This window comes from Marmota monax, unplaced genomic scaffold, assembly GCF_021218885.2.
Source record: "Marmota monax isolate L192 unplaced genomic scaffold, Marmota_monax_Labrador192_F-V1.1 WCK01_AAM20220418_F8-fsc00045, whole genome shotgun sequence".
Taxonomy (NCBI): Eukaryota; Metazoa; Chordata; class Mammalia; order Rodentia; family Sciuridae; genus Marmota; species Marmota monax.
In genome coordinates, this window is record NW_026692132.1 from 4,748,964 (window position 1) to 4,770,127 (window position 21,164).

The window sequence follows — 21,164 nt, forward strand, 5'->3', positions numbered from 1 at the left end:
GTGAGCAGGTGGGTTAGAAGGGCCTAGATGGAGTGCTAGGCAGGAAGGGAGAGGCAGCCCAGTAGCTAGTAGCTCCCTATCTGCTCAGGAGTTGCTTAATTAACAACCTTTTGGAAGGGGTAGTGTCAAAGGGCTCAGGAGACATGAGCATTCCAATCTCCTAGGGGCTGTTTCCAATTTTCTGGATGGAAATCAGACTCCATTTTCTCCATGGACCTGATTTACCTAGCTACACTAACTACCTGTCTTTAAATCTAGTTTCACTCTGTGATCAGAACCTCTGTGGCAGGTGAGGATGGAACCTAAGACCTATGTAAAGAAAAGCTTTCAGAAAGTCAAATGACCTTGATTTTAGAAGCAGAGATTCTAGAGGCAGAGACAGGCTCCTTCTATTGTTATAGAAGTGGTCCACAAAAATATTGTTTCCAATAGCTCTGCTGCCTCTTCCCCTTGAAGAAGAGACCCTGCCTTGTACTTTTTGTGTTCTTTATAGCAGTGCTCATCAACCATAATGTGCAAGTGATAGAGGCTCTCTTTAAAATGAGAATTCTGATTCAGCACCTTTTAGTGGTTCCTGAACTCCTTCATGATGCAGGCTGCACCCAGCACTTAGGTAGTAATGAAACTCTGCAGCATGCTTCTGGCCTGAAGAATAAGACAACAGGAAAGGAGAGAAGAGATCAGAGTTCAGGATCATCAGTACTGCGGACAACCTCAGCCTGTGCTGATGGTCTGAGCACCACACTACGAGTGACAAAATTTTATATAACCTTAGTAAAGGAAATAAACCCTTTTATTTAACCGGTTTGCTTCAATAGTAGAGAGTATGCTTCATGCTCTAATATGCTATCCTTCCAAGATTCAAAAAAGTTCCTCTGTGGGGGACATACCAGTAATCTGATATGTCATGACTGGTGAGGCACACCATCATCCCCCATTCAGCCCAGCACTCCCCCCTGCTCATCATGCTTGGATTCTCCCTGCCATACTTTATCTTCCCAGCCTCATTCCCTTCTTTCAAGATAGGAATTATGTATTTTTGCTTAGATAAAGGCCTTTTCTACATAAAATATGGTCAATAAATAAGTTGTAAGTATATGTAACAGGTCTGACTATATTTAAATAAAGGTATACTCAGGAGTTTCAATAATTTTGCAAATAGCCTCACATATCAGACCGTGAGGAAATTTTGACAGCCCTTCCCTTCTTCTCCAGTCTCTCTCATTCCTTCAGGATAAGTACCTTGTCCATACTTCAGCTGTGTTGGGGCTGAAGGAATATAGAAAAATTCTGATAGAAAAGTTAACTTTTGTGTTAAAATCAATAAACCAAATAAATATTTTAAAAATAAATGATTGATTTTAATGTATTTTGAAATCATCTTCCCTGGTATAGCAATATAAATTCTGTTTCTCTAGAAAGCTAACCTGGGATAAAGTTGGATAATGTTTGACCAAGGAAGGAGGACTTTACATGACCAGACTCATCAAGTCTTTCCATTGTCCTTTCCTTAATAAGTCTCTTTCATAGTCTGAGGAGATTTTTGCTTTTGAGACTCCAGAACAATTATTTTAATGTCAGAGATAGAGGAAAATGGGTCATTCAGCAACCAAGAGATGATTCTCAGGGGTATTCACAGGGATTCTCAGAGATGACCATTTGGAGCTACACATCAACCAATCACACAGCTCAAACAGTCAAAGATAAATATACTACTAATAATAAATAACAGTAACATTAATAACTTATGCTCAAACAGTCAAAGGTAAATATACTAATAATAACAAATAACAGTAGCATTAATAACTTACCATGGGCAGTGTTTTATAAAGCCCTTTGGTATGTTTCCTCATTTGATCATACAATGACCCTAGGAGGGACCCAGGGAAGATATATTGAACCATTTTTATAGAAAAGGAAACTGAAGTCCAACAGAAAAGTGAGTTGCTCACGCTCAAACAACTGATGAGTGGTAAACCAGAACTCATACTCAGACCTGTTAATTCTTCATCCAGTGTTCTCCCCCAACCTGCTTTGCTAATCAGCTCTTTAACCATTAGTAAGCAAAGAGATGCTATGGGGATAAATGAGACAATTAGCAGAAAATGACTTCAGAAAGAGAATAAGATGGGTGAGAGATTTTAGTTCCTGGATCCAAAATATGTTGCTATGCAATATAGAATGTCTAAAAGGAGACTTTTGGGTTTCACATAAACCCATAGGACAGTGGAATTGCCGACCCATTTCAAGACTTTTCTCAGTGCAGATATGCTAACCAAATGAGATCTGAGAGCAGATTCAGAATCCTTAAAATTAGCAGGAAGTTATATGAGATTCTAGAGGACAGATGCTTATACAAGTCTCCTTTGATGCTAGCTATGACCACTATGTCCAGCAAAAAGTTACACCTTGGGGACTAGTGAGGGCAGAAGCAGATTGCTGATATACTTTGTTATCAATTGATCATGAAGTAGAATAAGCATTGATGGATTTTTCCCAAATTACCATAGCAGAAATGACTGTAGAATTCTGCTGTTAACAATATGCTATACATTTTAGGGAAATGGAAGAGTGCAATACTAGCTGTTGATGCCCCATTTTAAGTCCTCTTTACCAAACAGTGCATACATCTCCCAGCTGCTGGGAGTGTTGGCTGCAAATAGTTCACAGCTGTGCCCTTCTGCTGAGAATTGTGCTCAGCAAATGAAAGCCACCTCCCCTGGATATCTTTGGGAAGTTGTGCCTTCCCTCTGGAAGTGCATCACAAATAAGGACTGTCTAGTATGGGGTACTAAAGGGCTGTCTTTTTTCTCTAGGCAAAATAATTCTGCAGAGCCATTCACTTTCCAGAGCTCCCTGGGATTAGGGATTAGGTTAAATTCTAAGTTCAGCTGAATGTTAATTTTGCTTAGCTACTTATACTGCCCTATCTTGCTTCTCTCACTTCCTGAAAGGTTTCACCAGAGAACTCTACTGCAATAAGTCACTTGCATAACAATGTTCATGTCAGCTTCTGCTTGAAGGAAACCATACTAAGAAAAGAGCAATGTTTTGATTCAAAGGAATCATATTTTGTCCCCAAAGTTCCATTTATTAGGTAGCAGGAGATCTGTTGTTTTGTGTGTTCATTTTGATAGACCTTTCTCATTCTAAAATAGGGCCTAATGTCCTATTTTATGTCTGTGAACATATTATGGCATATTATGCCTTAAGGAATAATAAAAAACAATTGCTATACTTGTTGAATGTGCCAGATTTTATGATAATGATATTAGTGTTATGGCATTAAAGTCTCATGATAATTATCGAGGTAGGTTCTAGTATTATCATTTCCCATTTTATACCCAAAGGAACTACTACCCCAAAGTCACATGAATGATAAGAATCAAAACAAGAATTTGAACCCAGTTCTGTGAGATTTCAGAGGCCAACCTCTTTACCACTATATGGTTCTTCCTCTTCATATCAAGCCAGGTTTACACAAAATGATTGCTGAAACAACCAAGTAATTTGGGAAATTTCTCCACAAACTGTGTACTTAACATATTCACTTGCATATATCATGAACTTGCACATCAATTTAGCTAATTGCAATGTCTCAAGGTTCTTCCCCCTAGAGGAACCTGGGTGAAGATCAGTTGTATCTAGGACATTTCTCATGAAATTATGCTAGAACTTTTCAGGGCTGAGCATCTCTTACCTTAGGTTTTGGGAGACAGATACAAACCCAATACCTGATAGTGGAGAAAGTTCATGTTAAAACTGAGATAGTAGTGTAGGTTGGGTACATACAGAAATACCCCAAGGACTAAAGTAGGATTTATTTGTTCAAAAGGTAATTCCAGAAAGTAGCAGTGGGGGTAGGGAAAACTGAGTTCAGGAGAGTATCTGAAAGACTCTCAGAATCACTTCATTTTGAGGTGAGGAATTTGGGGCATTTAGCCACCAACTCCCATCTGTCCTTGGTGATGTTCCTCATAGGGGTTAACTCCCTGGGACTTCTGCCTACCATGGGAGGAGGTTCAGTAGGCTTATGAAGCCTGAGAAAGCACTTGGGCAGAGAGTGGTGGTGTTTTCAGTATGAAGCCATCGCATAGAAGAGACCAGAAAATGTCAAGCGGATAGGGAGAGGCACAAACAGCATCTGCCATAGACAACAAAACTGAAAGTGGGTCACAGATCCAAAGAAGGACAGGAGCTATAGTATGCGGACAACATGGAGCACACTGTAAACATAAGAAAGGGAGCACAGAAAGAGCAGAACAGATGGAAATTGATTTCCATGCATGTATGAGTTTGTTGGAATGAACCCAACTATTATGTTTAACTATAAAGCTCCATAATAATAATTTTTAAAAAGAGCAGAACAGGTAAATGAGAGTTGGCCTGAAACAATTCTGAAGAGGATTCCTGATAGTTGCTGAGAAATACATACTCAGCTTGTATTAGTAAACTGAATCACTTTAATGAAGACAAGTGGTAAGCTATTAAGATTAAAAAGTAGTCATTTATTTAGCAATATATCTACCTTTCCTAAGACTATCCTCTGGAAAATGGCAATAGTATTTACCTACCTTCAGAATGGGAGAATAAATGTCCCCAATTCCTTGAGAAAAATAAAGTCTCATATCTTCACAAAGGTATTCCTAATTAAAAAAATGAAAAATCTCAGAGAGTCATATATATGCAAGTGTGTGTTCTGTGCATGACATTTTAATTTTGGTTTCAAATCTGAGGAAAATGTCTTGGATCCTGAAGGTCACTAAGGGGTCATTGTCCAATCCGTGGGGCTAGTTTGCTACTGTGCTTATCTCACTCCTAAGCTAGATAGGTAAAGCTCATTCTTTAGTAAGATTTTCTAGTTGAACAAGCTACTCCAATGCTTCACTGAATGGCTAGGTGCACTGGGTTCTAAACAAGGGCACTTGCACCCTTCCTTGGATTTACCAATAGAAGGAGCCATTATCAATTAAGAAGGGGCAAATATGCCTACTGAATTATTAAAGGGTGTTTGGAGAGCTCATTCTGAGAGAAAATGAGTAACATCGTCATTCATGATCTTGTGCTAGAGTTTTAATGAAAGATTTCAGATTAAGTCAATGCGATACCTCCAAAACAGTTGTGGACAAAAATAAAAAAAAAAAAATCTTGGCCGCTTTTTCTGCAGCAGGTTACTTCCAAAACACAAGGTAAAAAGAGCTGAAGTTCAGGTCTCCATATATATCATGTTTTGGAAAATAACCTGCCTCAAACAACATAAATCAGTTTTGCTCCTCACTGATCTGTTTAATTCGAGCTGCCTCAACCTTTAAGAAAGTCCTGAGGACAAACCTGTAACCTGAGCTAAGTTTGTGGATAACTAATTAAAAATGCAAGTCTTTTTCTTTCTTTCTTTTGAGTTCCTCATGATAGAACTTTTTATCTGTATGTATGGTCTAGTTAGCCTCTGAGGCCTTAAGACTAAGAGCTAGTAAAATGTGGTGTTTGTAAACTGAAGTTAACATATTACCTGAATTTGTCAGCACGTCTGGGGTTAACATCTGGCAAAGCTACTGTGGCCACACACATGGTTAAGAAGCCCACACTTCTAAGAAAGGGCATCATCCTGGTTATCTTAGGTTGACCTTTTTTGGTTAGCACTCGTTAACCAATGCTTTGCAGTTCTTACTATTTGACAAATGTTTTCTAAGCACTTACAAATTCTAATTTATTTTAAGCTCCATAACATTCCAGCAATGTAATTACTCTAATCATCACCATTTTTTTTTCAGATGGGAAAACTAAGGCACAAAAAGCAAACCACTCAAAGTCACACAGCTAGTGAGTGATAAGCCGAGATGCGAAGGTAAGTGGTCTGGCCTTTGTATCCACACTCTTAGCCACCAGGCCTCTCCTTGTTTTGTAACTGAAAGGTATTGTTGGTTTCATTTGTTGTGGATTGTTCAGGTAATGCTATATATTAATCTGTAGTTGGCCTCAAAATTTCTAATAACTTATTAACAAAAAACTCAACCACATCTATTGATTATTTTATTATTTATTTAATTTTTTTGGGGGGTGGGCATTCAGAATTCTAAGCATATATGGCTTAGAATAATTACCCTTTAACCATCACATCTATTTTCAGATTAGGAGATTGAAGAGTATAGAGGCTTAGTAACTACTAAATCACTTTTATACAGTAAAGCATAGGAGCGGGGGGTTCACACTCAAGTAGTCTAACACTAGACCTTTTGTCCTTAACCAAACCTTATCGCAACATAAAAATGGGCCATCTGCACTGGTGATTTGTCCATCAGAATGTAAGGACCAGCAGGGAAAATGAACTGGGAAGGCTTCTGAACCCCTTGCTGTGGATCATTTTCAAAACAGACGCAAGAGAATTTGGATGCAGTCAGCATTCATCATAGCGGCCAACCACAGAGATGCAATTTGCATTTGGGGCCAGACATAGTCCTGATGTTCAAAAGGCCCTGAAGGGAGAGCAAAGACAATGCAGGAATGTGAATCTGCTGGAATAGAGGGACACATGATGGCAGCTCTGCACAGAGCTCCAGGGCCAGATGGACCCTGCCACTTGTCAAGTAGCCACAGGCAAGTAGTTCACCTTCTCTAAACTGGGTTTCCCCATCAGCAATACATGGATGAGAATACTCCCCATTCCTTGGAGTTTGGTGAATTGCAAAAAGATACAAATGTTCCAATATCATTTAGGAAGCATATGTCGTTAAATAAATAATAGGGAAACATTTCCAATCATTTGATTTACACCATTTTTAAAAAAATTAATCAGTTCAAATCTCCATTTCTGACACAGAATAGTGATGTTCACATATTCCTAGGCCTTGTTTGACTATTTTTCCTTTAACTTATATCTGGTTCCTTGAGAAACAATAACATTGACTGTACTTTTCATATAATATGACCTTCTTCAATCCTGAAGGAGTAACTCTTTTAGCAACTGTGCTGATATACCAGTAGTGGTATTAATAGCATTTTCTTTAACTGCATTTGGAACCGTAATATCTTTTCTCTGGGCCACAGATCCATGTTACGCAATTTGATGGGTGGCTATCGCTTTTGGGTTTGTTTCAGGGGCCATTACTCTGCCAATCCAATCTGCATAATTCTATCTACATGTCTTTGGAGGGAGAGATATTACCAAATCTACTGACTCTAACAACAGCAGGGTCTGAGGGCCATGAGACTTTTTGTTTCCTTCATGCCAACAAAAAAGAGCAGGGCTCAGAAAACTGGGTCATTCCATTCAACTCCATGGCCACACATTAGTGCACTGAGAAATGACATCTGATGTCTCTATTTTATAAGTACAATAAACAACACATGCATTCCATAGAATCCTGAAGGTAAGCTGTTCCCCATTTGAACTTTGATGTAATGCAGAGAAATTAAAATTTCCCCAAAACCCTCATTCTTCCTCATCAGGCAACCCTCTAGAGCTAGGGCCTCAGTTTGCTTTCACATCATTTGGGAAATTCACTAGAAATACATATGCCTAAAACCTTTTCCTGAGATCCAGACCCAGTATGTTTTGGGACATGCCCAGCTAATCAACAGATTTAGTAGGCTCAACAGTCTTGTCCCTTCCCCTACTATTACCTCAGATTCTGATACAGATGGGTCTCCATATTACATTTTGAGAAGTGCTCTAAAAGGCTATGTACATTTTTGTTTTATTTTCTCTCTCTGGTCTTAAGATGAGTTTCAAAGGGTGCTCAGACAGTCTATTGGAAACGATTCATTTGAAATAGATAAAAACAAAAAGTCACAGGAAAGGTATTTTGATCTAGTAACACGGAGAATGAAGAATAGGGCTCTGGAGTTAGGCAAACCTTAATTCAAATCCAATCGCAGTCACTTACTAGCTGAGTGATTTGTGGAAAATTATTTAACTCCTTGAATCTCAATTCTTTCTCTCTAAAGTGGGAATAATGGGCACATAAAGTTTACTCTGAGTGCTAACTGAGATATCTTAGCTAGCAGTTATAAATGAGTCCATTTTGTGCCTAGGTAAGATAATTCATAAAATGTGCATAAGTGTCCTGTGTTTAAATTAAGCTCCTGCTTTTAAAAGGAAAAAAAAAATAGATGAAGTTCCATTGGGTTGAAATAGAACCACCCTAGAAGTTTTACCCCTAATTTTTTTTTTTGTCTTACATGAGTAGCTTTCTGAAAAGGGAATGAGGGGGTTGGGAAGACTCCATTGAAGGCCTGAAGTTGGAGTGACCCAGAGGCAACCTAAGTCAGTGGTGATAGATAACCTTGGACTAACTCCTGAGAAAGCTCTGCACAGAGATTGCTGATTAGAGGCTTGGGCATGGGCATGCTCTGTGTTCCATCTAGAGCTTTGGTAATCCTCAAACCTGAGTCAAAGAGTAGACATTAGTACCATGTAGGGCTGCAGAGATGCTATGGTCCCAATGTTTCTTCCATGTATAGTCGGAACCATGCTGATGGAAACCCAGAGACATCCCTTCCTCAAGACCTGAGCCTAGCAGGCGCACAGAGTTGGTGAACTTTCCACTGTCAACCCTGAAGTCAAAACTTGAGTGGCTTGCTCATTGAGGTCACACTTCCCTGCCAAGTTTCTCCCTCAGATCTGTCTGATGCCAGCTAGACTTTCCCAACAGGCAGACTATGAAAAAAATAACTGTTATCTTAGCAAGGCATGAAAATAGTTGCCATTGAAAAAAAGTAAGAATGTTATTAGTGAAATTCCTTTTATCTTACAATATTGTTTTGTTTTTGTATGAAATTACGTGATGGGGATAGATTAAGGGGCCACCTTTTTTCAGATACTATGTCCCTACATTAATCTGTCCTAAGTCTTGCCTGCTGAAGTCATAATTTAGTTAGTGGCTACTCCCTTAGGGGATCAGAAGAGTGCAAACATCAACCTGCCTGCACCAAAAGCCCTGCCCTGAAATACTCCCTCCTATCTAAGGTGCTATAGGCTCCTGTGAAAATGAGAGTGTTATCTTAAAAGTTTATGTGATTATTCAGTGATTAATACTAAGTACACATGCTCACTCTTGCAAAGAGTACAGTCCAGGAAAGATATGGAGTAGGTCACAGAAGCTATTAAGACAGGGACATATTTTCATCTTGCATTTTCAGAGAGAGACAATGGTCCTAAATAGAAAATATGACCTTGGGAGGGCAGACCTTCAGGTGAGAGAAAGACACAGAATGAGACATCGAGCAGTTTGGAGAACATAGGAGCACTTTGGATATTAGAAGAATTAAAAAGAGAAATGACGGATTGTGGCAATTCTTCTAAGGACATGTGGTTTTTAACAACCAGTGAGGGACAGTGACATGATATCTAGTCAGAAGGGACAAGGCCTCGAGCTTCATTGCCTCAACTCCAAATCTTACTGTCAGAACTGGATTTCTCTGTCTACAAGTAAAAGGAGTCTTGTGTGGCTCCCTTTCTGGACAACGAGAGTGAAAGAAGTTTACACCATCAATGACCACTTTGTTCACTTGGGTTTATTCCACCCCTAGTTGTCATTTCAGCTTGGTTTCCCTTATATCATTATTTTATCCCCAAAGTCTTATCTCCCTGACTTATAAGCTCTTTGAGAAGCAGGCTCTTGCCTTCTTCTTTAGTAGTATCCCTAGCATGGAAGACTCCACAGACAATAAGGAGATGCCAAATGACTCATCACTTACCTGACCAAACAAACCCCATCCTTCAACAGACACTTATTTGGCTTTGGTTCCTACAGTTGACCCCCTGCTCCTGTATCAGTCATAAGAAGTATTAGATTCAGTCCTAAAGGCAGACTTTGCTGGGCTATTTAGGAAAGCAGGATGTAGGGATTGGGTATGGGAGAGGAGCATTTTATCTTCAAAACATTTCTTTGGAAAATATAGATCATTAAAAAATGCCAGATTCCACTGATGCCATTCCTTGCTGCCTATCATGCTGCTTTTTATTTTTTTGTTGCTAATGTGATTCTGGAAAGACTTCATTTACAGTTTGTCCAAAATACTTCATCAGGCACGTGTCCCTAGAATTCAATGTATTCACATACTTGTTTATTCCACAACACTTTTCATTGAGTAACTACTATGGGCACTTTGCTACAGACTACGATCGATGTAACTTGAAAGCACAAAGAACATAAGTTTGCTACTAATCATCTACCAGAAAACTACTCCCTCTCTTCCCCACACAATCCTGTAAGGGAATCAAGAACAGGAACTACAGTACACTCGTGGCCCACTATTGTTACATCTTTGCCTACATCTTCTCTTTTAATCTGCTCAACAAACCTTCATGAAACTGAAGCAGGGGGAAGTTAAGGAACTTTTCCAAGATTTCCTGCTTACCAAGTGTCAGAGCCAAGATTAAAATCCAAGCTCTTCCCCACATTACTGTCTGTGTTGTCTTTTCCACAAATTCACCTCTACCCTGGGCGCCCTTGTCAGCAGCATATTGATCCTTGTCACTGTCAATGGTGTCCTGTCTGATTACTTCTCTATTTCAAGAGCACCAGTGAAGTAATCACAACTCTCTACAGGAATGCCTGATAATTGCAACAAATGGCCTAGAAGCTAATGTCAGAACACACACGCTTACAGACATATGGAGAACTCCTCCAACTTGACAGACGATGAATAGTCATCCAGGAATCACATGATGGTGACAGTGCTATTTCTTGAAGCTCACTCAGCAAACTGCACACTGCTCTACAGAGATATTCTTCACCACATTATAAGCATGGCCCAGAGACAAATTCATCAAAGGCTGTGCCCACCAAACCAGAACCTCTGTTGCAATTGAAGCACCAACAAGTGTTGCCCTGATCCACAAAATAGAAAGCATAAATCTTCTCTTTGCCCTTTTCTCTCCTTTTCTCCCTCACACCATGCTTCTATTAATCACCATCTCCATCAATTCAATAACCTAACATGCTCTTGAATATATCCTTCTTCTTCATTTCCATCCCCACTGCTTCACATACTCATCATCTGTCGCAGGATTATTGTAGTTGTATTTATCTGGAGTCTCAATCACCTCTGCATCTGCTTTATACACTGATTGTTCCAGGGTAATCTTTAATACACTCCCAATCTATAAGTCCTCTCTCTATTCAAAATTTCTCATGGCCTCCACACCGCCTACGACAGCAGAAAAGGCATAGCTTCAAAAGTAGCCTGTTTCAGGGCTCTTAATTATCCGGCTTACTTCTACTCTGCAGAATTATCTCACTGTTACAAAACATTGTAACAGTCCCCAAGTATATATAACACTCTTCCTGTTTCTCCTTCCACTTAAAATGATTTTTCTTCTTTTTGGTAAACTTTTATTCATTCTTCAAAACCCATAAATTCATATTTGGCTTATGTGAGTGGATCCAAGGATGCCTAGATTACAGTAAAACAGCAAAACCCTATATTTGGAACAAAGAAGACACAGGAGACTTGAATTTTAATAATATGTAAAAATGTCCAGGATCCTGGGCTGCAATGGTGGGTTCTAGAAGAGACTTCTGGTATCATAGTTCAGGAAGCAGACCAGTCTCCAACACAACTCAACAAAGGTCTCTTGAAGAATGCACAGATCTAAGGAAACTTCCTTCTCTGCCACCATGAGATAACATAAATTGTACCAATTTACTAGTTTGGAAAGAAGCAAGATACTATCTTGGAAAAAAGCAGAGGAAAGGAAAATTTGAGAATTTTCTTAAAGAGGATATCCAGCAAAAGTTCATTATGGGGAAGATAGGATAAATTATAGAAAAATAGAGTAGCCACATTTGCTTTGAATATCTGTATGTGAAAGGTAAATATTTCTGCCACCTCAATGCATCCTAACACCCCTGTGCAGGAAGGCTTGTAAGGGTAATCCTAGGATTTTACAGATTGTATATGCAGAAAATTTATGTGATTACAAACACATAAATTTTATGTGGAGTGATTACAAACCCCTAGGGTAAAATTTAAAAACCCTGAGTCAAGGTCATGACCCAGGAATATAAAAGATCTTCAGATGCAAATAGAGGATGGTCAACACAAGGCAGAAAAGAGAGATTAAGAAAAGTTATCACTAAAGCCCCTTTTTGTTCTCAAAGTTTTAAAAAGTAAAGCTACTTTTTCAGAGAGGGAAACCCAACACTGCCAAAATCATTTAAAGTTTTGAACATATTTGGAGATGATAGAAGATATTAAACTTCAATAATTACTCAGAAAAGGAATACATAGCTAATATTTCATAAATTAAGTTCACCCAGAGAGACAGAAATATCCAGGGAACTGATCCATGCCAGTTTATGAGAGCTAACTAAATTAATATTTATCTTTGAGTCAAATAGCTGAGGTTAAAGACTGTGCACCTCCTGGGAGTAAAGAGGAGCTTGGGTAGAGATTGGGCTGTATCTCTAATCTATACTGGCTACTGCCTTTAGGTAGAGAGATTTACTCATCCCCACTTCACTAGTCAATATCCACTAGAAATTCATCTCAGCTCAAGAATTTTCTGCACATAAACTAGGATGAAGTAATGAGCCTGTATGGGGAATAGTTTGTCCCTTCTTAGAGACACAATCATGATTTAAAAGATTCATTCAGTAGCCAGAATTAAAGTTAGCCAGGGATTAAAGTTAGTGGGACATGAATACAAGATAACAAACAAGCTCTTGGGAAAAGGGAAGGAAGACCCTAATCATGAGCACATGTGCTTTGTGGAAAACAAAAGTTTGCTATGATGGCATGATATATTTATTTTAAGTTATGTTCTAATTTAGAGTGCCTTATCAGTAAGCTTATCTTTCTGTTTCCTAAACCCTATCCAACTACCATTAAGAGTTCATCACAAGGTCAATGTCAGGAAGAAGGAAACTAAGTCCATTACAGAAGTGAAAAACTATCCATAGTAGGAAGAGTCTTACATTGATAAAAGTGGACCTTAAGAGAAATACCTGCTTTTTTTCAGTCTGGAACAATTTTGGAAAAAGACAGAAAAATGAAGCAGGTGGTGATGAAGTTTTCATGTTCCTTCTCTCCACATTATGATGGTATATGATAAATATATAGTCAGTTTTGGAGAAAAAATGGCAATCCTGCACACAAACACCAAAAATATTCATGTATGGCTATGTGACTCCAGAAGAACTCTACCTGCATGGCATTAACATGATGCAGAAGTAGGAGATCTGAGGTGGCAGATAGTGAATCAATTCATTATCCTGAGGTAGAACCCACACTTTTCAATGGTGGGTGCAGGGAATGCAGGGCACACAGAAGTTCCTGTATCTTCAAAAAGGGGCAACATGTGAGCATTGGGAGACCTAGGGATGACAGGGTCAGGATACATAGATTCCTGTGGATGGTGACTTTGAGACTTAGGACAAAGGTCCACGATCTAAAATTACAATGGTCAGCACAAAAGCTAAATCAGACAATAACACCTCTGACTAGGGAGCAGCCCTGACCACCTGTTTCTCAGGAGGGTTCACCTAGGAGTCGTTGTAATTTATATATCTGAGGCTTCCCTTCTCCCTAAGTAGCATAAAATCACATCAACAGAATCCCTCCTTGACAATCCTGGTGATATTAGAGAAATTTAAGCACAGGAAATATCAGAACCTAAGCATATACCCTCAAGAGCCTAAAGAGCTGTCTAAAGGGGCTATTAAATTATCAAACTGTATTCAGTTTACTGGTTTGTACTAAATTTTATACATATCCCTTTTCTGATATGCACTTGGTTTGTGAGGAAGAGAAGATGAGTTATAAAATTTTTAAATGACAGTTTCTTTTAGAAAATTGTATCTACGTATAATAGAATAAATTTTATAACCCTGTTATATTATAATAAGAAAGTAGTGTCCAAAAGGCCCATTAGCAAGAAAACTCTTTTATTGATAGAAAAGCAAAACAAATTTTTTCATGAATTTTAATATGTTTTATTCTACCTATTGGATATGCTCAAGTTCAAAAATCAGTTTTTCTACTGTTGCTGTGGTTGCAGTCTCTTTTGTTATTTTTAATCTCTCTATAGTAATAACCCAATGCAATCACAAGTCTTAGAGTAACATCCCTGCCTCAAAAAGGTAAGACCACCTTGATATGTCACGGTCCCCAGTTAAAGCTAATTAAACTCTTATTCTCAGCTAAGCATTCCTACATGGCACCAATTGTATTATTACTAGGTTAGTGACATTAATAAGTACTGATATCAAGCCATATAAGCTGCTTCTCAGATGTTACCAAATAAATTTAAAACCCAAATTAGAATCAGATTTATGTTCAGTCCAATGATTAAATTCCCTCATTTAGAGTAATTCATTCTTATATAAACTGAAACATCTGTGAGCCACAATGACTAGTTCTAAACAGAATAAGTGGCTTTTCAGATTCAGATTCAAAGTCCTGATTCACATGGGCATGGACTCAAGGAGGCTAACCAGATTAGATTAAAGGTTTTGGCTCTAATTTAGTTCATAAATTCCACATAATATCAGCGAGCAATTGCTTAGCTATCATCCACAGAAAAGCATTTAAAGCATATGTCTGCACATTGGAAAAATTAATTTTAACCATTATCTAATTAATTCAGTTGATACAGAAGTGGCAGAGAAGTCAGATGCCAAACAAAATTTTTTTAAGCTAATTGGTCCATGTCTTCCAAAAAACTATCAAACTAAACAAATAATTGTCATATTTTTACTTTACCTTTAATTATGCTTATGTAAGTTATATCTCACACAACATTTAGGTTGAAAAGGAAAAATCAAACCACAACCCAGGCTTGTGGTCTAGATGGCTGTAAGCCTCTTCTGAATAATTCTGCATTCCACCTAGATAGTTGTACTGCATTGATATGGTCATACCTTCATTATCATTGCTACATTTGAGTCACTAACATAGGAAAGGAAGCTTATCTAATTACCAATTTCCTGAGCCAATCAAGACTCTTCCCTTTCATTAAATAAAGAGAAAGTCTTTCAGATTCGACTCCAGAGAAATAAATGCATGCATATACCTGACTTCTCAGTATCCTCTCTGGATAAGAGGATGGAACAACTATTTGGTTTCCATCTCATTCTTGTAATGACAGAAAAGAGAATACAAAAGTCCACTGTAAATTTGTACAAAATGTATGCATATATAAATACATATCTATGGGTGTATATAAATTCTAAAGATTATATCCATCTATGTCTTTAAGATTCAGAGTTCCATACAGTTGACATAATGGCATTCTTTCTCCAATTTTCTCATTTTTAAAACAATAAGAATCAAGCATGCCACCTTATTAATACTGAATAGCAAGTGCAGAAGTCGAGCTGTAGCTATAGGGGTTGAAGCAATTAGTATGACGGGACATCAATAAATAAAACACTTAAAATAACTTTAACTATTTCCAAATTACCTTTTGTTTTATATAAGTGAATACTAAAAAGCCCTATTGGTAGCTTCCCAAACTCCTGGGACTGTCAATTGAGCTTTATAAGAAGCAATGCTTTTGAACAGGTCAATACAAATTGCTTGAATATGTGCTTATTGTAATAATTTGTATGGGGACTGACTTACTAGAATTTCATATAATTCCCTTTCTATCCCATAATATATCATGTGACACCACCAGAAGTTTAGGGTTCTGAACATATTAAACTCAGTACAAAATTTGACTAACTCCAGACTGCATCATCTTTACACAGGATACTATTAAGAGTATCAAACCATAGTCAATTAATGGAGAAAGGCATATTTAAAAGTGCACAATAAGAGCATATTGCAGATATTTGCCCATGTTTAGAGGTATAAAGATATTTTAACAATAAATATGATTATTTTATTTCTCTTGATCCCTTTATTCCTTTGGGAAAAAATTTATATAGGACATTACCCCCCCCCCAGGGTGTACAGTCTGCTCCTTTAAAGAGGATTATTATTGCATGCCTTAAATGCACTATGATTCATAAGGCCGGAACACATAAGTAGCTTCAGCACCAAGGAAATGGAATCATCATCTAGAACTGTTCATAACAGAATATCTTATTGCTTTAATAAAATGGGAAATTATTCACTGTAAAAAGTGCACCAAATAAGGGAAGAAAGTAATATTCATACACTTCAGTATAGCTCATTGGAAATGAGGAAGCTCCCTTCTGGGTTCCTGATTCTATTCCAATTTCAAGTCCAAAAGTCATTCTGTAATAAGGTATTAAAGAACTACAGCTGGATGAGGGTGAGCTACAAAAATTAATGGACTATCTTCTTCACAGTGCCTTAGTCATTCTGGTGTACAATGTAGAGCTCTGATGCACTAACAGATTCCCTAGTGGCCTGAGAGTGTTAATGCATTCTTTTAACTATTACTAAGAAGTGACTAAGGCACTAGAGAGGATCTGGTTCATTGTGTAATACATTGTATTCAAAGATGAGACCCGATCTTCCTAATATTTCCAATATGTCATGCTTAAATGATGATCTTCTGTGCCTCAGGAAAGGACTTGAAGGAATAACGGTGTTTTAAATTAAGCTTATGAAATTATTTTTGTAAAAGATGCAGATTGAGCTTGGGCAATTCAAGAGATGACCAAAAACATCAAAGGTAATATTTTTTCTCTGGGTAAGATCATATATGCCTAGAATCAAGACATAAAATCTAGAACAACTAGTTACTTGGGAGAGGAATATACTTAGGGGCACTGTTGCCTTTCACCCAGCAGGATAGTAATGATATTTTTGGTGAAGCTTTTTGTAGATCATTCTCATTTGTACATTTTCCAAATATTTGAATAACCATCAAAGAGTTAGTTTCCAGGAAGAGATGCCACTGCATATAATTAAGATTGTAATATGCTTATGGCCCCTTCTATTATCCACTGAAGGGAAACAAAGTGGCATATAACCACAGCCAGACTCCATTTCGAACACAGATGGGCTTGTCTGGCATTAGGAGAGGGGAAAAATATTTATCTTCTTCAACTTTCTTTTCTATTCAATATTTTTTCCTGATAGAGTGAAGTTAGCTAAGTCAGATTCAGAAAGAGGAGAGCCCCTCCTTTGCTGTTTCTCAGATGCAGGCACAGATTTTTAACAAACGAGCTATAAACATTTTTTATCCTACAAGTATGTATTGATTTAACTTCTCTTGAAATTTGCATGTCCTGTCATTCAAATTGCCCAACATCCCCACCAGTCTTACCCCCAAACACACACAGTACAAGCAAGCACACACACCACTGCCTCCAGGTGGTAACTGCATGCAGCGAGAACTACAGGCACTGTTTATATATTAACCATGTTTTAATAGATGGCATTCCTGCACATCCATTATTTGTTTTCTGTTGCTGTGGTTGTTTCTGTTATTCACAAAAGAAAAAGGGAAACATATGTGTCATCTTTTTATAACAGTCTACTACAGAGTAAGGTACAAAAGAACACTTCTGGAAACAGGAGAAGCCAGGCCTGTCCCACTGAATTCCTCATCCAGTGGTAACCATTATATCAACAGCTGGAAAGTAAGAACAAGAATATACAGTTTGGAGGACATAGTACAGAACTATAGTTTTCTTCTGTATTTGGTACCAATATAATAAATATATAACAAAGGTGCACTTGCTCTAAAAATAAAACAAACATTCTGGTTGGTTAGATACTGCACTTTCAGTACTGCACATCACCAAATACTTTTTCTTTTTACAAAAAAAAAGGGGGGGGGGAACTTATGCAACATTTAATAATAATAAAATTAATAGTACACGCTAACCCGATTGTAGAAAAAGAAGAAAGAAGCCAACCAAAAGCCAGTACAATCACTTTCCAAAACAGCCCCTCCTCCGCCTGCTCAATCAGAGGAAGTAACCATTATGGTGAGGCGATTTCAGCACCAGACCTGGACGGACAGCTCCCGATCCTCTGACTCCTGAAAATGCCACAAGTCAAAGGTGTACAAGTGTGGTGGGGCACGGATCTAAAGCAGATCTTTTTTTTTTTTTTTTTTTAACTCACTTAAAGATTTCAATGTACTTATGCTCGGCCAGCGAGAGACATTTCTAAAAGTAAATTAAATGTTCTGTCCTGGAAAAGGCAATGGTTAGCCAAAGAGTGAGAAGATGGCTGACTGGAGAGGGTTACCTGTCCTAAAACGTTTTTCTGGGACTTTCTCTGTGGCCTCGTTGTAGTCTTGGTGCTAAATGTAGACTTTTTTTTTAATAATATACTATTGCCTGAGCCCAGCTGAGGGTGAGAAAAGGGGAGTGGAGAAAAGCTAAAGAAAAAGTGAAAGCTGGGGGGGGGGGGTGAAGGGGAAGAAAGGTAACTAAACCTTTAACTTGACAGCTATATACAACATTACCGGCCCCCTCCCCTCCCTTTGCTCCTGGTGGCAATGCCTTTTATGTATTTGGTAGCTTGTGCGGTTTCTCCTCCTTATTGAGGGGGGGCACGGAGTGGAGAGGGAAGATGCATCCTTCATTGACAATGAGAAAGTATGTGATTTGTCATGCGCTTGGATTGTGTTGTTAGTAATATAATAATAATAACTGTAAATATTAATAAAGATTTATCAGCGTTATTTCTTCTTCCGAGACTTTCCTCGCCCAATATTTACAAATACCGCACAGTGCCTCGGCGGAGGAGAAACATAGTAAAAGGGAGGGCAGATAAGGAAAGAAGGAAGAGGAAAGAAGTGGTACAGGAAAATGGAAAAGGAAGGAAGGAGGGAGAAAAAGCAAGGATGGTAAAGATGGTGGAAACGAGAAAAGGGGTGAGGAGAGGGGCTACACAATCAGGACAGTACCACCGTCTGCAAAAGGCCCTCGCCAGCTGTGTCCAAACAGGAGGAGGCTGCGTGTGCTCCTTGTGGACTGGGGGCTGGCGGTGGAGGCGGAGGAGCACAGGGACCCTGGCTTGGAAGACCAGGGGATGAAGAGGAGGAGGAACCGGAGAAGTTGGAGGGGGCGTAGAAGGCAGAGTCCCGGGACTGCCTCTCCAGCCTGTTTTCTTTTCCATGGTTTTGGGCCTGACTACCTGCCCGGGACAGCCCCCCTCCACCGCGGTTGCCGCTGCAATGATCCCTCTCATATTCCTCCTGAGCCCTCTGCATCTTCCGCTTCTTCATCCTACGCTTGTGGATGTGGAAGGTGGACAGGGACAGCACGATGAGGCAAAAGATGAGAGTGACCAGGACAATCAGCACCAGCGTGGAGGAGAATGACTGGAAGAGCTGCTGTCCCACCTGCGTGATGCAGGTACCACTTCCGCCGCCGCCTGCACCCGGGCCGCGGGCACCTGTGTTGCCGCTGCCGCTAGCGTTGGGGGAAGCAAAAGTCCGGTTGAGGAGACACGGCGGCAGCGCCAGCCTCAACTCCTTTGGAGCCCGGGCACTCATCGGCGCTGGGCTGGGAGGGGCCAGGCCCACCGAGCTTCCTCTCTTCAACACTCTGTTCCCACCAGCCAAGAAGAGGAATGAGCCCACGCCACCCAAAACTACTCCCTGGTGCCGGAGGGAGTGCGCACACCGACCAAGGACTGAGGGAGCGACTGATGGCAAGCAAGCCGACCAGTGAGTGAGCGGCGCCGGGGAAATCCTCTCCGGTCCCGCCTTGAACGTGTCTCCACTCGCCCTTTTCCTTCGCTGAGGCACCGGGCTGCAAAGAGAACAGGCTTAGTTAGGGTCCCAGAGGCTGCCAAAGGGAGTGCGGAGAAAGAGAGGGATCAGCCACCACAGCAAAGCGGCCCTCTGGACACGCTGCCTTAATTGGGCGCTGTTGGTCTACTCCGTAACCCGCGGACCCCCAACCCTACCACTCCTAGCAGCACTCCAGAGCAGCCAGTTGCCAGCCGGCTTGCTCCTCCGATCTCTGGGAAGGTGTACAAGCCAGCAGGACCGAGGTGCAGATTACTCAGCAGATAAGGCAGTCTCCCTGCGCCCTCCACAACTTTCTAATTGCAACTGACAGCAGTCGCCTCAGATGGCGTTTCCTACTTCCCAAAGCATTGTCTCTCTTCTTCCCTGCGCCCTCTTCTTTGTGGACATGTTCGCCTGGATCCTACCCTCTCCAGCACCCACTCCGGACCACTGGGTGGGTTCGCGGTATGCGGTCCTCCCTCTCCGTCCCCCCACTCTTCGTCCTCAGACGGCGTTAGATCCCTAAGGTCCCATTCCCAAGGGGGCACCCCTGGCATCGTATCTCGCTCAGCCTATATCCACAGCGGTGGTTAATGCCAGAATCGTGCCCAGTTCTTTCTCCAGCCTTCTTCCCTGGCACCCCCGCCCCCAAGCACCCACCTACCAAAAAAAGGAGGGGGGAGCAGCTGAAGCACCTTTCTCCGCTGAAACACATCTCCGCAAACGCCCCCTTCCTTCCCATCTCCCTGCAACCCACCACACACACACACACACACACACACACACACACACACACACACTTGACAGTATTCAGCTTCTTTCTAGAGGAGCTGGAACTGGAATGGGAGGGTTCCCTCCTGCAAAGTTTGGGAAACGGACCTTCTCTCTGGTCTTCCCAGACCCAGACCGTGGGCCCCGAGATTGTTCCTGGGGACCAAGCCAGGTAGAGCTGCAGCACGTAACACAGCCTCCTTGAGGCTCCCTAGAGGCAGCTGCAAACTGTTGCACTGCGGAGCACCCAGGCGACGCGCAAGCCCCGGCCGGGGCAGGAGTAGGGGCCAAAGCTATAGGCAGGGGTGCCTGCGCAGGCCGCGGGAGCTGTCCTCTTCCCCGCTCGCACCCAACCGCCGGGCCGCCCGGTCATCCCCAAGTCTTCAGCCGCCCAGTGTCTCTTACCTGGAGCCACCAGCTGGCTATTGGGAGGGAGCCCCCGCTGCGCGGCTGCAGTGGCGGCTGCAGAACGCGCAGAGTGAAGGGGCCAGAGACCGAGCCGCGATGCCGCCGCCGCCGCCTTCGCCGCTGCTTCAGGGAGCTCAGCTCCCAGCCTATTGCCAGAGAGTCCGGTGACGTCAGGCAGTCACTGCCAGGGCTCTAAGCCACCCCTCAGGCCCCCACCCACCCTTATACCCCAATACTTTACCCTGGCATAAAGAGTCTCCGCCCCATATGTTCCCAGTTCCCTGCTTTTCTGCCCAGGGGCTACCAGAGGTAACCCCACCCCCACCCTGCCAGCAACCCACCTTCCGCACTCCCTTGCCTAGGAAAGGTT

The 21,164-nt window shown here is 40.8% G+C and overlaps 1 protein-coding gene across 3 annotated transcripts; it reads right to left on the reverse strand.

Annotated features, from left to right (window-relative positions):
• Positions 1-2,589: 2,589 nt before the first annotated feature.
• Positions 2,590-20,950, reverse strand: CUNH11orf87 (chromosome unknown C11orf87 homolog). Of its 3 annotated transcripts, none has more exons than XM_058586483.1 (2): positions 20,792-20,950; positions 2,590-19,634 (listed from the first exon to the last, which is right to left on the reverse strand). In XM_058586483.1, the coding sequence occupies exon 2, from the start codon at positions 19,373-19,375 to the stop codon at positions 18,773-18,775; it is 603 nt and encodes a 200-aa protein (XP_058442466.1). In that variant the 5' UTR covers positions 19,376-19,634; positions 20,792-20,950; the 3' UTR covers positions 2,590-18,772. The 3 variants fall into 3 exon arrangements, with proteins under 3 accessions (XP_058442466.1, XP_058442468.1, XP_058442467.1); XM_058586485.1 differs by lacking the exon at positions 20,792-20,950 and adding an exon at positions 20,041-20,304; XM_058586484.1 differs by lacking the exon at positions 20,792-20,950 and adding an exon at positions 19,792-20,009.
• Positions 20,951-21,164: the final 214 nt, after the last annotated feature.

Bases quoted from the DNA above. Each gene is read 5' to 3' on its own strand.
- CUNH11orf87 (XM_058586483.1), bottom strand. From the start codon at position 19,375: ATGAGTGCCCGGGCTCCAAAGGAGTTGAGGCTGGCGCTGCCGCCGTGT.